The sequence below is a fragment of the Megalopta genalis genome, unplaced genomic scaffold (genome assembly GCF_051020955.1).
Source record: "Megalopta genalis isolate 19385.01 unplaced genomic scaffold, iyMegGena1_principal scaffold0057, whole genome shotgun sequence".
Lineage (NCBI taxonomy): Eukaryota > Metazoa > Arthropoda > Insecta > Hymenoptera > Halictidae > Megalopta > Megalopta genalis.
In genome coordinates, this window is record NW_027476126.1 from 988,467 (window position 1) to 1,005,336 (window position 16,870).

Genomic DNA, 16,870 nt, shown 5'->3' on the forward strand with positions numbered 1-16,870 from the left:
CCGCGGTGGGCGCTAAAGCGCCTCGACCAGGACGCTCTGATGGCGGCAGCCCACGTCGTGGCCTGGCCGGCAACACCGGCCGGGCCAGTCGACGGGACAAGGGAGGCCCATTGGTTCCGGGGCGCAATGACGTCCATTTGCGACGTCGCCATGCCCCTGGCCAGGGTTTTCCCGAGGAAGGCGGTGTACTGGTGGTCGCGCGCGATAGCGGATTTGCGCACAGAGTGCGTTCGCGCGCGACGCCAGTGCGGCCGCGCCCGTCGACGACGACGTTCCGACGTGGAGCTGGCTATCCAGCTGTATGGGCGATACAGAGAGAAGGTGGTCGCCCTGCAGCTGGCCATCAGGCAGGCAAAGAGCCGGGCCTGGCGCGACCTTCTCGGCACTATTAACCGAGACCCATGGGGGCGCCCATACAAAATGGCGATGGGACGATTGCGTCCCTGGGCGCCCCCTGTGACGGAGAGCCTGGATCCGGGGATGCTCGGACGGGTCGTGGACGCGCTATTCCCCGTCAGCGGGGAGGCGTCCCGGCCCGTCCCTCAGCTAGAGGGACATGAGTGGTCCCCGGATCTGGAGGTCGCGCCGGAGGAAATGGCCGGGGTAGTCAAATGGCTTCGGGGCAAGAATACTGCCCCGGGGCCGGACGGTATCCCCGGCCGGGTCTGGCTGCTTGCCATGAGCGTCCTGGGCGAGAGGCTGAGAGGCCTCTACTCCGGGCTCCTGAGGTCCGGGGTGTTCCCGGACCTCTGGAGGAGAAGTCGGATGGTCCTCTTAAGGAAGGATGGGGGGCCTGCGGATTCTCCCTCCGCGTACCGGCCCATTTGCCTCCTGGGCGAGGTGGGCAAGATCTTTGAAAAGATCATTGCTGCCCGCCTCACCAGGCACCTGTCCCGCGTTGGCCCCGATCTGGCGGACTGCCAGTTCGGCTTCCGGGAGGGGCGATCGACGGTCGATGCAATTGACCGTCTAAAGTCCCTCTCGGACAATGCCGTGGCACGGGGCGGGGTGTGCGTGGCGGTGTCGATCGACATCGTCAATGCATTTAACACCCTGCCCTGGTCCGCCATTAGGGAGGCCCTGGTTGAACTCCAGGTGCCTCCCTATCTGAGGCGGGTGATCGGGGCCTACATGCGGGGCAGGTGGGTGGAATACCCGGGCCGGTATGGGACGATACGGAGGGAAGTGGACTGCGGGGTCCCACAGGGGTCCGTGTTAGGACCACTCCTGTGGCACCTGGGATATAACGCAGTCCTGAAGGCCCCCCTGCCCGACGGTGCCACTCTCGTCTGCTATGCAGACGACACATTAGTGGTCGCCGTCGGGGACACCTTCGAGAGGACCATCCGACGAGCGGAGGTTGCGGTGGCAGCCGTCGTCGCGAGGATCTGCGATCTGGGGCTGAAGGTGGCCCCGGAGAAGGCCGAGGCCGTCTGGTTTGGACGGCCTTGGTCTCGGCCACGGGCCAGATCGTGGATCTGGGTTGGAGAAGCCTGCGTCGAGGTGAAGTCCGAGATCAAGTATCTCGGACTGATCCTCGACAGCCACTGGAGGTTCGGAGCACATTTCGGCCGTCTCGTCCCCCGAGTTGAGAGGGCGGCGGCCGCGTTAGGCCGCCTGTTGCCCAATCTTGGGGGGGCGATATGGTGCGCCGCCTATACCTGGGCGTGGTGCGGTCCATGACCTTGTACGGCGCCCCGATTTGGGCGCCGTCTGTGAGGGCAAACCAGCGCAACACACTGTTGTTGCGCCGGCTTCAGAGGCAGATGGCCCTTCGCCTCATAAGAGGCTACCGCACCACGTCTACCGTGGCGGCGCTTGCTCTGGCGGGTGAAATTCCCTTCGAGCTGCAGGCGGCGATGCGCGCCTATGTCTATAGGCGCATATGCATCGCTGGCCGGGCTCGGGGGGACCCGCCGGAGCAGGAGGCGGTCGAGGGCTTCGAGCTCCAGGCCCGGGGACTAGCGCTCGCCAGATGGCATGCGGAGCTTTGCTCCCATGCCGCCGAGCGCGTCCCCGGGGCTCTCCTGCCGCACTTCACCTCGTGGCGGGAGAGGCGGTTTGGCAGGCTCTCCTACCGTGCGACGCAGGTATTCACCGGGCATGGCTGCTTCGGTGTCTACCTGTGTCGCATCGGTCGGGAAGCGACGACGGTGTGCCACCACTGTGGCGCGGAGGAGGACTCGGCGCAGCATACACTGGAGGTGTGCCCCGCCTTTTCAGTGCTGCGCCGAGTCCTAAGTAGGGAAGTTGGTCGCGACCTCGCTCTCTCCAGCTTAGTTGGTGCCATGCTGGAGAGCCCGACAAAATGGGCGGCAGCCATAGCCTTCTGCGAACAGGTAATGTTGCAGAAGGAGGCTGCCGAGCGGGGGTCGCCGCGAGCGGGGGGTGCGGCGTGTGCGCCCACGCCTAGAGACCCCCCCCCCCGAGCAGCTGATAATAGGCGGGCGGCGGGTGTACCAGATCATGCTGGTTTAATTACCCGCCGCCCGCCAACCGAGGATGTCCTATCAGGAGTGGGGGCGACGACAACTTGTCGTCGCCCTCGACGGCCGCCGGTGCGGCCGTAGTGACGAGGCGGTGTGGGGTGCGGTCCCCCGTACCGCCGAATCAAGATGATTTATGGGGGGAGGATTAATCTCCCCCCCGGGACGCGGCCGGCCACCGCTCCATCCTGGTGGCCGGCCAGGCGAGGGGGAGCCGCGTTCGTGTTCTTAAGAGTTCCCGTGGCTCCCCCGTTAATCGCCAGCGCCCTAGGCCGCCGTGGGGGTTTTAGCGGGTCGAACCCCGCACTACCCCCGCCCCGCCATCAGGGCGATTCCATTTCACAAGAATAACTGCGATAAATACTGTCCGATATAAAACATAGTTCTGTTTAAACCAATAACACTACTATGAAAAACCCACGATATTATCCCCCACGATAATAAAAAAAAAAAAAAAAAGATTGAGTGATGCCATTTTCATGTCAAGATTCACGTCAGTGTTCAGCAGATATCTAGAAGACTGGTTCTTCGGCTTGAGACTTTGTATGGCGCAATTGCGGAAGTAATCAACAAGAAAAGGAAGACTACATTGATCTGAATTTCGATATACTTTTGGTGCAAGGATTTGAGATTTGATTTTGGATCTTTCATACCAAACTTTCCTGAATTTGGTTAACGGTCTGAAACATTTACTTCTCGGGGTGAACAGGATCGGAAGCGATTGTGCGAAGTCGTGTATATTATCTATGAATCAAATTGTGCAGTAATGGCACTAAAAGTCATGTAGAAGCAAACTTGAAATCTGGATCGGTAATTTTTATTTACTCGTCATTATATGCTGTTGCCTTCCATTAATTAAAAACTTGCAACCATATTTGGATAACAAGCAATACAGCTTCAGAGGATTGATTTCTACATTCAAATCCTACTGCCACTAGAGATATTGCTTTCTCGAGTTCGTTGATCAATTTACTGTTTGCTTCCTATTCTGACACGATTAAATCAAATACTCCAGATTTATAAAAATCCATGTTTAAAATGTTCAAGTTGGAACATTCATTCGATGAAATTGATAATGCAGATTGTCTAGTTGTAGCAACTTTTGCGAGGACAAAACCTTGTTGTTGTCTATTAAGTAAGCTGCAAAGTTAAAAAGTAGGTGCGTCGAATCTTTTCGAGCAAACTCAAGCATTTATAGCATTGCAGAGTTAATGCAATTAATAAACTTATTTCTGAGGTTTTTCATAGTAGTGTTATTGGTTTAAACAGAACTATGATTTATATCGGACAGTATTTATCGCAGTTATTCTTGTGAAATGGAATCGCGTTGTATATTATGTGCTCGAGTACGAACGCTGTGTATTTCGAACCTGCAATTTGGTACGATCACTGATTGTGAGAAACTGCATTGGTTTAGGTTGAAGTACGGAAAAGACTCGGTCAGGAAAGTAATTTTTCATTCTTATTGGAGGTTTTGTAAACGTTTTTAAAAAAGACAGAAATAGTAAATATTTATTGTTTACATAACAGTGCAATACATTTCTCGCAATATTTTGGGTCGTAACATTCCAATTTCAAAAAATCCTTCTCGCTAACATTGTTTCAATTTGTTTCTCTAAAAGATGCAAAGTTGCAAACTTTTCTATTTCTCCAAAATCCAGAAATTCAATTAGAATATTAAATAAATTATCCGCACATTCGTCTTATATAAGCATACCTTTTCCTTCGTAGAATGATCGTCGAAATATCTGCACCAAACTTGCCAAAATAAAACTTGCTAATATTGTCGTATTGTATTTATTGTTGTCGTATTGTTACTTGTTCTTGCTTCAACGAAACACAAGTGAACCTAGCGCTGTTTCAACATTTTGAACTAGAAAACGCGCGCTACACTAGCGCTTATACGGCAGCTTAGCGTACTACACCAACGTCGACCGCCGATATTTGCTTCACAATTTACATGGTACACAACCGTAGTTTAATCAAAAATTAAAAATAGGCAATAATTACCTATAATCAAAGACGTGACAATGAAATATGAAGCCAATAGCAATATCCACACTTGTTTATATTCATAAATTATCACACAAAGAGTGTGGAACTGGCCAACAACCTTCGACGGCAGCATCACACACATGTTGTGTGAGCGGTCGTTAAAGTGTTAAAGTCTAATGAATATTCGTTGATACGTAATACATATGTGGCATTATTTTTAATTGTACCGTTATTTGTTAATTAAATTTAGATCTTACATGTGCAATTTTCAATTTGTTAGTGTGTACTATACGTAGATTACCTTCAATTAGTATTTCTATTCGGCAAGATTTCTACAACTTTGTGTGGACCACTATATTGGTTACAAAATTTTCCTATTTTAGATTCTTTCATAAGATAAATTAAATCTAATGGTTCATAAACTTCTTTAATTTGCAAATTTGAATTTTGTCGTCGTTTTCTATTTAACATTTCATCATAATTTTTAGGACTAGAATTTATTATATCGTTCGTCGATAATTGTTCGACAGGGATTTCAGGTTGTGACGGTACTTCTTGAGCTTCGGAAGTTGGGATGCGTAGATTATCTTCTCTTTGAAGCAAGGACGTTTCTTCTATCCTTGTCCTTTTTCATACTGGATCGAATATCGGCGAGATGTCTGACGAGACAGAAGATGCTTACCTTTTTCCTAATAACGGGTTGTATCTCGAATATCCATCGTTCGTTGTCTCTAGGTCCATGTAGTCGTCGATGAGAAGGATGAGGGGGTTGTCCGGTGGCAGATAGACACGTCTGACTAAAGGGTTCGACCAGAGGAGCATGATGCAGGCGTGGGTCCCCAATGTATGCCATACCGGGAACGACATCCACTTTCTTCCTTGATAATTTCCATCAAGTTGATCCATTTAGGGATGGCTTCATACGATTTCGAACAATCTTTGGAGAGGTGAGGCCTTGCGCATTTAACACGTGCCGGGGGCCGATTGCAATTAGAAGAATAATGGCCAGAAGCTTGGCATCTGTAGTAACTGAGTGTGCTTGATCCTGGACATGTACTTGTCCCTGGCCCTGAATAGGAATTTAATTTTGTAAATATCCTGGTTTGAGGTGCCCATTGAGAAGTTGACTCTGTAGGCGGTTGAGTCTTCAATGAGAAAGCAGGCTGTGGGATTTATTCCTTGCAAAATAATTTGTTGGATTATTTCCTCGGGAGTGTAGTTTGGAAGACCTTTGAGGACCATTGCCATTGCTCTTTCGTTCTCGACTGTGAATATGTAGAAGGTGATATTTTTAGCTTGAAGACCTAATTTTAGTTTTTTGAAATCTTTGATGGTTGAAAGTTAAATGTGGACATTCTTTCTGTTATATTTTAGTGAAAAACTGTTGCCATAATAGGCAGTTAATTCTTTTTCGAATTTATCAGCTGAATATTTGAGAAGTTGTAAATATAAATGGGAGGTGGTTTTTGTGTTGGAGCCTCCGGATTTGCAACAATTTTTTGTCTAGAATCGTTTGAAGTTTTGCAATGTGTTGTCGAGGCGTGTGGCTTGGCAACAGCAGATGTATTGACTACGGGCTTGTTGTTGAAAGAACTAGCGTTACTGGAGTCGTTTGGATTGTCGAGCGCGGTGAAAAACGCGAAACGGTTATGAACAGGAATGTTAGGAAGAACGGGGAAGTTAATGTTGAAATCATTTGAATCTTGATCGGTATTATTACGTCCTGGTTTGAATTTAGTACTGGATTCAGCTATAATATGTGTTTTTTTTAGAATTTTTGAGTTTCGTGTTAGCAGGAGATTTTTTTTAGTAAAAGTCTGGATTGTGTTACGTCCCGCGAGTCTCGACGCGTAAAATATATAATATATCGCGCGATTACCGCGGCTAAGACTTAGATCACAACTTTTGGGGCACGCGACGCGGTTCTTTCGCGTATCCACAGGGCTTCACGAATAACGCGCTGCGACGGGTGTACAATTCAAACTCTAACCTTTATCGGAGAACCTAATTTGTCGGTCGATCGCACGCCGGCTCGCAATGGTCCTCAGGAATTTCGGGGTGCTGTTCGCTCTCTCAGGACGGCCGTAGATCGATGTTCGGTGCAGACTCCGGTGGCTGGATCGGCGACGGAGGTGTGCGAGATTACCTCGATGACGCGTTCGGAGTACTGGTGCTTCGAACGATACGGCCCGTAAACGAAAGCTTTCGCCAACTTTCTTAGTTGATGGCGACGACCGGCGCGTTTCGGCATTCGTTATTTGTTAAGCAAGAATGTAAGAAGGACGGTCTTATCCCTGCTGCGCCCAGATCATTCGGGGTGAGATCGGTACAAGCGCTTTGGGAATAATGTCGTTAATTGTATTACGCATTCGTGCAGATCATTCGGGGTGAGATCGGTACACACGAAGGCGGAACAGTTTCTAAGTGAATATGTACGAATGTACGAATGTATTGCCGAGTAGGGAGAGAGTCTAGGTAATTAATGATTGCAGAAGTAGTAATAACTAAAATATATTCTAAGATATTAACGATACAAGGACTTAGTTACTAACGCGGTGATTTGAGTTTGAATGAGACTTTGAAATAGAAAAGAAACTTCAGTTGAATTAGGGGAATGGCTTGCAGGAGGAGATGACTTCCCTCGCTGGAGCCTGGAACGAGTCTGATCGGTTGTGCGGCCGCTCTGAGCTCCTCCGGTCCTCGGCGGCCATCTTGCCGGTAGGTCTTGGTGGGGAGTCGTTGTGGTGGGGCGGTCGCCGGAGTGGGGCGGCCGCGTTGAGCGGGTGACGTCAGAACTAGGAGCGTGTCTTTGACGCGCTCGGGCGGAATTTCGGACTTAGAATAATTCGTTCTATACAGTAGATTCGAGAGGTACGACTATACTAACTTATGTTAACGTGGTTATATGCTATACTCGATATCGCTAACTTATTCTATACGTGTTTCGTATAATATGGTCTTACTATTACTACTTATTGCTATTCGGGTATATATGTATATATATATATATATATATATATATATATATATATATATATATATATATATATATGTTCTTATGCGACTAATTTAATACGTCGGAGGACGTAACAATTGGTTTGAGTTTTACTATCTCAGAGTTTAGGGATATCTGAGAATTAGGAGATTTGTAGACTAGAGGTTGAGTTGAATTTTGTAGAGCATGACTGCTCTTGAGGCGAAGATTCTAGTTGCGGCATACTGGGTTCATTGGTATGCAGATTAGTGAGATTGTTAAGAAGAACGGTCGTATCGAGAAACAATCGAAGTGTTAACATTGATACAGTACAATGTATCAAGTTACAGTGTTAACAATTATGCGACAGGAATTTTGTTCCTCCCGAAGTAATTTCGAGGTCCTAATTAATTCTTTCATATCATTTGTAATGGGTTCGAATGCTTTATTGAAATTTTCACCATTAAATATTTCATCGAATAATTCTTTCAACTTTTTGTTCTCGACAAATGGCCAACAAAGATCTTCTTGCTGGCAAAATATAACGCCAGCCGATAATGGTTTCCAAACACCCATGGTTAACACTGTAACTTGATACATTGTTCAATGTCAATGTTAACACTTGGATTGTTTCTTCTGTCATTAACGAGTCTACTCACGATATTATCGAAAGTCTTAAATTTTAGTTCATTAATTCTTCTAGAGCATTCCAATGTTCTAGATATTGAAAAAATGCTACCTATTTTCTCCACTGTTGCGGCCTTTACTACAACTCGGACCTGTACAAAAAGAAGAATGCCAATGAAATGAACAACAATCAAGTATATAGCATGATAGGAAACAATTTTACCGATTATGCCAATCTAGTGGTTTAGACGCGGTAAGTCAATTTCTGGATTTTAGATCCAGCTGTGAAAGAGAAGGAATTTATCGAAGACATTCCCCGCAAAGTCTTTCTGTCACTTCGAAGTTGGCGCGCGAAAATTTGTCCACTATGGCGGCCGCTAGAGTGGAAACTCGAAGTGGCGCTGGTGTACAGTGATATCCGTCGCTGCCAACCCTCAAAAATTTCCACAAGTTCGCTGCAGTGGCGAGTCTTCACTAGATGGCGAAGTCGGTGATGGCCGCAGGCCCGCCGGGAGCCAATGGGAAGCCGCGACGGCAGCGCGACCCCACGCCGACGGTGGCCTCTCGAAGCTCGAGGTGGACGCACGTGGTTTTAAATTTTAAACTTTCACAATTCTTAAGCTATTGTCACACACGATACGTCAAATTAAAGGTCTTGTCGAGTAAATCACTTCTGTGTTCGCTGCTTGGACCTGCGATACGTATTTCCGGAGAAATCCGGCCGGAAAGGTCGGCGTGCCTAAGCACGTGGCCGCGGTACACCACACTTTCACTCGCAGATTTTTCGTCAATCTTCGGCCGATTTACACAGTTCTTGTCTCAGAATGATCCTCACCGTTGGTACTTTACTTTCACACACAGTTTGTAATTGTTCCACTTGATTTTAACACTTTTTACGAATGTTACACGGAGCACGGCGTGACGGCGCGTCCTCTCCATGCGACACCTGGCGGCAGAGTCCCAGTAGATAGGGACATTTATTGTGAATCTGGACACCGCGAAGGTGGCGCAGATATGTTTCCTCGCCAATGTTAGCATACACAATGATGATTACGTACCCCCCGACGGAACACCTGCGAGGGGTCCGAACGTGGGTAAATCGCCGCCTTCGCTCATCATTCATTAGGCTGGGTACGGAAGACCCAGTCTTAACTCCGTGTCCGTGTAAGGAGTGTTCAAGTTTATTTTGAGTTGGGTAGGCCGTGCTACCTACTCCGACTGTGTGTAAAGGTTATTAGGAGGGTTTTGCTTCGCCGCTCGACCGCGGCGGCGGGTGCCCGCCACTGCCCTCCGCAGCGACGGCACTCTGCCACATGTAATCACCCCCTTTTCCACACGACAGCGCTGATTATGCAGCGTGCTAGGTTGGCGAGTGACAGCTATTCTTTGCTCGTTGGTAGTGTTCCAGGCGGCTGCCCATGGTTGGTGTCCGTCTAGGGTGGATAAGCAAGTTGCGGTTGGCGTGGCAGAGCTTCGCCAGCTACGGTAGCGGGTGTCAAGCACCTCACGCAAGCACCGCGGCCGTTCAGCTCCACAAAACCGTGATGGGGAGGAATCTATGATAGGGAAGGATGGGACTAGGCAGGGCGGGTGCCATAGCCCTTTTTTGCCGCAAATACAGACTTGCGTTGCCCGGTCTCCGCCGCGTGGAGGCGGGGTTGGACTTTGGAGACCAGTAGATAGGGACAGAAGTCTCGAGTGATTTAACGTGCAGCACCTGCCCAAAGGCTTATCCACACGGCCCCCATGGGCGCGGAATTGAGATACGCTGAATAAGCGCGCTCCCACATGCCAAGCCATGCAGGAGCTACCAGTTACTACGAGGACGCGGACTCTCGTCAGCAGACAACTGGTGGTGCCGAGCCCTTTCTATGCTCTACCGGCTCAGCAGGTCGGTTCCCGAGCTGAATACCGCAGCTCACCCGTCGAGGCCCCTAACATAGTAGATAGGGACATCTAGTGTGAATCCGGTCACCGCGAAGGTGACGCGGATATGTTTCCTCGCCCTTACGGGCATACAAGCTAAACTGCCATCTACCCCCAGTCCAACCACTGTCAAGGAGAGGGGCCAAGGAAAAATCCGCACGTGCCATTGAGCCGTTTGCAATGGACGAGTTCTTTAGCCGCTAGCGAAATTCTGGTTTTACCCTCCTTTCGCTAGCGCCCACGGGGAACCACGGGGAGGCGAACTCGTGACGCGACGCCTCGCGTTCACTAAGCGAAGACCTAGGAGGAAGGATGGGAGTTGGGAGGGATGGGTAGGGGTTTGGGGTTGTTGGTGGGGACGTGAGTCGTCCCCTTCCGCGTCCTGGGGAGTACAGGTCTCTGGGGTTACCTACATGAAGCCCTTTAGCCAAAGGGCTTCCCTACAGAAGTCGGAGAAGACCTGGAATGCCTCTGGAGACGACACGAAGTGTTGTGCCGCTTCCGGCCATTTCCAGTCTCCGGCTGGGACTACCTCGCGGAGGGCTTCTCTCTGCGGTTCGAAATTAGGACAGTCGAGGAGGAAGTGATCGACCGTGTCCGATCCGTGACCACACGCGCATTCCTCACCGTCGGAAACTCCGTACGCGCGTAGGCGCGACCGGAAGTTTCCGTGGCCGGTGAGGACTTGTGTGGTGTAGTGTTTCGGTTTCGTCCACTTGGCCGCCACTCTCTCCTCTATGTTTTTGAAGAAGGCGTAGGTGGTGCGGCCCTTGTGGGAAGAATTCCACATGGATTGCCACACTTTGTACGCCTCGACCGCTAACCTACGTTTAGCATCGTCGGCCTCCGCCGGAACGACGATGCTACCTAGTCTAGCGTCTTTACCTGTGCGCGTCTCGTACAAGGCTTTGGTTTGCCTGAGCTTAACGTCAATGGGTGTAGCACCGGCCACCACGCACACGCTGTCCCACGATGACCGGCGCATACCGCCGCGATGAGAGCGCGGCGCTGTGCAGCTCTCAGCACCTTGAGCCCCCCTCCCGTGCACCGGTCGGCCCACCCGGCAGCAGCGTACGTTGTCACCGGGATGAAAACCCCACGGTACACGGCGGAGAGCGCCCCGAAGCGGAGCCCCCATTCACGCCTTGCCATTCTACCCAGTTTCGCGAAGAGCGAGCCGACCTTGTCACTTATATAGTTGCAGTGGGTTCGAACACCCATGCCCCTATCAAAGTGGACGCCGAGGTACTTGACGAAGGGTTTAAATTTCAAGGGCTTATTTCCGATCCGAATGGTTGGTGGCCCTTTAACTAAATCTAACTTGGAAGCGCGGACTGCCGTGCGTTTCCGGTCTGGGCTCGATCCTCCCCGTCGGCGTATCCTATCTCTCTCGATATATCCGCTGCGCAGGACAATCGCCTCGGATTTCTTTTCGGAGATCTCTAGCTTTGCTGATCTGCACCAACCTAGGATCAGATCAACAACTCGTTGACCTTCGATCTCTACGTCTCTACGACAGTTTCCGCCCACGAGGACGATAAGGTCGTCCGCGTATGCGACGAATCTATTCTCGACTGAGGCCTCGAGAGACCTCAAGAGATCGTCGAACATCAGGTTCCAGCACGCCGGGCCGAGGACGGAGCCTTGTGGGCACCCCCTCGTCGCGCGCTTGGAGACTCTTTCCGTTCCGACGGTGAGACTGACTTTGCGGTCCTCGAAGTAGTTGGAGACCACTTCGAAGACGTTGCGCGGGCAGTCTCGGTCCCTAAGACTCTTCAGAACTAAGGGCCACCAGACGTTGTCGGAGGCTCCGGAAATGTCGAATAGCAGCGCTATCACATGCTGATGCTCCAGGGCATCAACCATGCGGCGCAGCTCGACAATTGCATCTTCATGTAGATAGGGACAGTTTAGTGTGAATCCGGCCACCACGAAGGTGACGCGGATATGTTTCCTCGCCCGTTCGGGCATACACAACTAAGTTTCCATCTACTTCCAGCGGCCTCACGTTCAAGGGAAAGGGCCGAGGAAAAATCCGCACGTGCCGTTGAGACGTTTACAATGAACGAGTTCTTTAGTCGCCAGCGAATTTCAGTTTCCGTCCATCTGCTGGCGCCCACGGGGAACCACGGGGAGGCGAACTCGTGACGCGACGCCTCGCGTCCACTAAACGAAGACCTAGGAAATCGGGATGGGTGTTGGAATCGGGATTTTTCCTACCGGAAGCCCTTTAACCAAAGGGTTTCCCGGCAGAAGGATGCGAATACCTGGAACACCTTTTCCGACGACACGAAGTGTTGTGCCGCCTCAGGCCATTTCCAGCTTCCGCTAGGGGTGATGTCTCGCAGAGCCTCTCTCTGCGGGTCGAAGTCCTTGCAGTGGAGAAGGAAGTGGTCTACCGTGTCCGACCCGTGACCACACCCACACGCCTCACTGTCCGCAACCCCGTACGCGAAGAGGCGCGAACGGAAATCCCCATGTCCAGTGAGGACTTGTGTGGTGTAGTGGTTCGGTATCATCCACCCGGCCGCCATCCTTCTCTCGATGCTGCTGAAGAAGGTGAAAGTTGTGCGGCCTTTGTGGGAGGAGTCCCACATGGATTGCCACACCCTTTTCACCTCAGCCACGATCCTAATTTTCGCATCGTTGGTTCCCGCTGGGACCACGATGTTACCGATCCTGGCGTCCATATTTCTCCTAACCTGGTAAAGGGCTTTGGCCTGTTGTAGCTCAAGTCCGATAGGGGGGGGGGGGGTACCGGCCATCACGCACATGCTATCCCACGATGACCGGCGGTATGCACCAGTCACCGCAATGAGAGCACGGCGCTGAGTGGTTCCGAGTATTCCCAGCTCCCCTGCCGTGCACCCTCCGGCCCATCCGGCAGCGGCATAAGTCGCTACCGGGATGAAGACCCTGCGGTACACAGCCGAGAGTGCTCTGAAACCGAGCCCTCATCCTCGTCTCGCCAACCTGCCAAGTTTCGCGAAAAGCGACCCGACTTTGTCGCTGATATATTGACAGTGGGATCGGACACCCATGTCCCTATCTAAGTGGACGCCTAGGTATCTAACTGTATTCTTGAATTTAATTGACCTCGCTCCGATCCGAATGACCGGCGGTCTCTTCTGAAAATCTACTTTCGATACGCGGACTGCTTTTCTTTTTCTATCGGGACGCGATCCTCCCCGTCGGCCTATTTTTCCCCTGTCTACGTACCCATTCCGGAGTACAATCGCTTCCGATTTCGAATCGGATATCTCTAACTTAGCTGTCTGCACCAACCTAGGATCTGGTCGACAACGCGTTGACCCTCGATCTCTAGGTCTCTGCGGCTGTTTCCCCCCACGAGGACGATGAGGTCGTCCGCGTATGCTACAAACCTATTCTCAACTGAGGTTTCGAGTAACCTCAGGAGACCGTCGAACATAAGGTTCCAGTATGCGGGGCCGAGGACGGAACCTTGCGGGCATCCTCTTGTCGCGCGCTTGGAGATCCTTTCTGTTCCTACCGCGAGACTGACCTTGCGGTCCTCGAAGTAATTGGAGATTACCTCGAAGACGTTGCGCGGACAGTCACGATTCCTAAGACTACCTAACACTTGGGGCCACCAGACGTTGTCGAAGGCTCCGGAAATGTCGAAGAGTAGTGCGATCACATGCCGATGTTCGGGGTCATCAACCATGCGGCGCAACTCGACAATTGCATCTTCAGTCGACTTTCCGCGCGTAAACCCGTACTGTCTGCTGGAGATGCGTCCCGTCGCCATCGCCGTCTGCTCTAGTCTGCTCTTAAGGAGCTTCTCAAACGTTTTCCCGATCACGGAGAGGAGGCATATCGGTCGGTAGGACTTTGGATCCTTCTCGCCCTTTCCTTCGCCTTTCAGGAGGATTCTCAGAGAGCCCACCTTCCAGGCGGAGGGGAAGACGCCCCATTGAAGGCACCCATTGAATAATCGCGTGAGTTCCCCGAGGATCGTTTTCGCGGAGGCCTTCAGGACCTGTACCTCAATGAGGTCCGGTCCTGGCGCCTTTCTATTTCCGAAGGAACGAATTGCTCCGGCCACCTGCACCAAGGAAAAGGGCGAGGCGTCGGCGGTATTCGGGGCAATTCGCGCCTCTTCCCGGAGAACCCTTTGTGTCGGCGAGTCGAGTTCAGGTCGGTCGTCAGGGACGTGGGCTTCCAGAAGCTCGCTGGTGGTTTCCAAAGCACCGGTTGTGCTTTTATTGTTGCGCCGGAGTGTGCTTATTACTTTCTCTACACGGAGTTTATTTGCCTGGAGCTTGTATACGATGCCCCAGGGCTCCGTGTTCCCGTTCGACGTCACGAAGTTTTGCCAGCTTTCCCGTTTCGCCCTCTTCACCTTCCTGCTGTAGTTCCGCAACGAAGTATGGTACTCCTGCAGTTTTTGGAGGCGGGAGGGTCCGTCTATCGTCTTATGGAAGGCACGCCTCTGCCTGTACACGGCCTTTTTGAGCTTCGTTAGCTCTTTTGTCCACCACGGGTTGGACTTTCTAAATTTCCTCTTCCTAGGCATCGAGGCGGTGCAGGCGTCAGTGATGACGGCTGTGAGCGTCTCTGCCATCCTACTTACATCTTCCACCGACCCCAAACTCAGGACTTCGAGCCTCGACCGTGAGTGGTCGGACAGGGCCTCCGAGAACCGCTCCCAATCCGCTCGACGAGTGTCGAACCGAGAGTTCGCTGTTCCCTGATTTCCCGTCGCGGCCCTAGGTGCCCGCAGTCGAATATCGATGGCGTTGTGATCGCTAGTCGTCCATTCGCTTCTTATTCTCCAGTCCCTGATGTATGGGGACATGGAGGGGGACGCCAGGGTAACGTCGATGTATGACGATCCTTTTGGCGTCCAGAAGGTGGGTGGTTGACTAGCGTCGTTAGCTACAGTTAATCTAAACGCGGAAACTAATCTTTCTAACTGCGCTCCCTTCTCGTCTGTGCTGTGCGAGCTCCAGAGCGAGGATTGCGCGTTCGCGTCGACAGAAATTATCACTCTCTTCCCGCTCAGTGCCAGGAGTACCGTCTCCAAGTGCTTGAGGTGCTTCTCTATCTCGTCTTGGTATTGAAAATAGTGAGACACCGCGTAGAAGGAGAAGCCGGGGGTCTGCACTTCCGCGCATACGCAGTGCGGGTTACTGAGCTGTGAGATGAACGTGACCTCAAAGTGAGGGTTGGGGATGGCGACAGCGGCCCACGGGGAGTGGGTTTTCACCGCCGCCACCCTCACTCCGGTCCCTAATCCGTTTACCCTATATCCTGCGCCTTGCTTACTGACGTGTAGTTCCTGCAGGAGCAGGACGTCCAGTCGCTTTTGCGCTATGAGTTCCCTGATTTCGCCCGTTACTACAGCTGAACGTCGCATGTTCAGCTGTAGGACCCTAATTCCCGTGGCTACCGGATTTCCTTTTCTTTCTTTTATTTTCTGGGCTCCACCCTGCCCTTGGGCTCCCTCAGGCCCGATATCACCTGGCCTAGGCCCTACAAACACCCTACTTGGCTCTGGGAGGTGAGGTCGCCGACCCTCAAGCGTAGACACACAGTCAGGCCCCAGTCCTTCGCAGTGGCAGCATTAGTTTCCCCCATGGAAGATGGAACACACCAATCGATTCCTGAGGTACTCATAGCGGGAACCACAGAGGGGTCTCTGCTTGCTAGCCATGCACCCCTTTGTCTGGCTTCTACCTAATGGCCGTTGGCGGTCGGCTTCCACGAGAAAAGGGATACATTAGCAACTCCCGCCTGTAGATAGGGACATTAAGTCTCTAGTGATTTAACGTGCGGCTCCTGCCCAAAGGCTTATCCACACGGCCCCCATGGGCACGGGATTGGGATATCGCCCAATCAGCGGGTCCTCGAGGGACTACCGGTATACTCCCAGGATGTAGGTCCTGTGAGCAGACAACCGGCGGTGCCGAGCGACTTTCCACGCTCTACCATCTCTGGAGGACGGTGCCCGAGCTGTACCATGCGCAGCTCACCCGCCGAAGCCCCCGGAAAGGAGCCTCTGACCAGCATTCAGCCTTACCACTGCCCCCGCGATGGTCCTACCCATGACCGGGCCGAGACAAGCCTCGGGGGCGCCCGGTCCCCGCGGTACCAGTCGTGATCACTGGTTGGATCTTTCGTAGCAAAGCTACTACCAATTTGGGAGGCCTACACTCCCGGCATTGGTCGGCCAGCGCTTCGGGTTCGTGGTGTCGCTACTCACCAAAGGTCCTTACAGGAATCAGCTGACAGGACCCGACAAGTCGTATCCTACCGACCTTTCAACCTGCAGGGAACCCCCCTGCGCCTCGGATACGCCAGGCTTCACCCGTCCACCATTTCGGCAACCTTCATCCTTCTTCTCGCAAACATATTCTTAGCCATCACACTAAAACATTCATATGTTGCCCTATCACCCAACACACTCGCCACATCCACACTTCCATCCTCACACACTTTCACACCGCTTTCATTCAACCTTCGGAGGTCATCGTACCATTTACACCTAACCAAAACGTGCTTCCAATCCTCATTTCCTTCATTACATCCACACATCCTAGTTTCACACAATCCACGTTCCCATAAAAAGTCATTCATACTTCCATGCCCAGTCATCATGAAACATACATACAAACTCGGTTCAAACTCAACATTCTTCCATGCAAAATGCACATTCTTTATATATTCATACGTTACCCGTCCTTTCTCACTTGCATGCCATCTTCGCTGCCACACCTCTCTCATTCTTTCATTCATAAATTTTTCTTTCTCACTCTCATCCATTCCAGCCATTTCATTATCACTCAATAACTCATTCTCTCCTACATTCACACCATGCTTCACTTTCCATATCATGCCT

General features: G+C 51.5%; 1 protein-coding gene across 1 annotated transcript in view; it reads right to left on the reverse strand.

Moving 5' to 3' along the window:
- The window catches only part of LOC143261601 (uncharacterized), a 49,747-nt gene extending 34,099 nt beyond the window's left edge, over window positions 1-15,648 (reverse strand). The window contains exon 1 of the mRNA XM_076527933.1: window positions 15,520-15,648. Within this exon, the coding sequence (XP_076384048.1) occupies window positions 15,520-15,648 (129 nt within the window). The remainder of the gene's footprint in view (window positions 1-15,519) is intronic.
- Window positions 15,649-16,870: the final 1,222 nt, after the last annotated feature.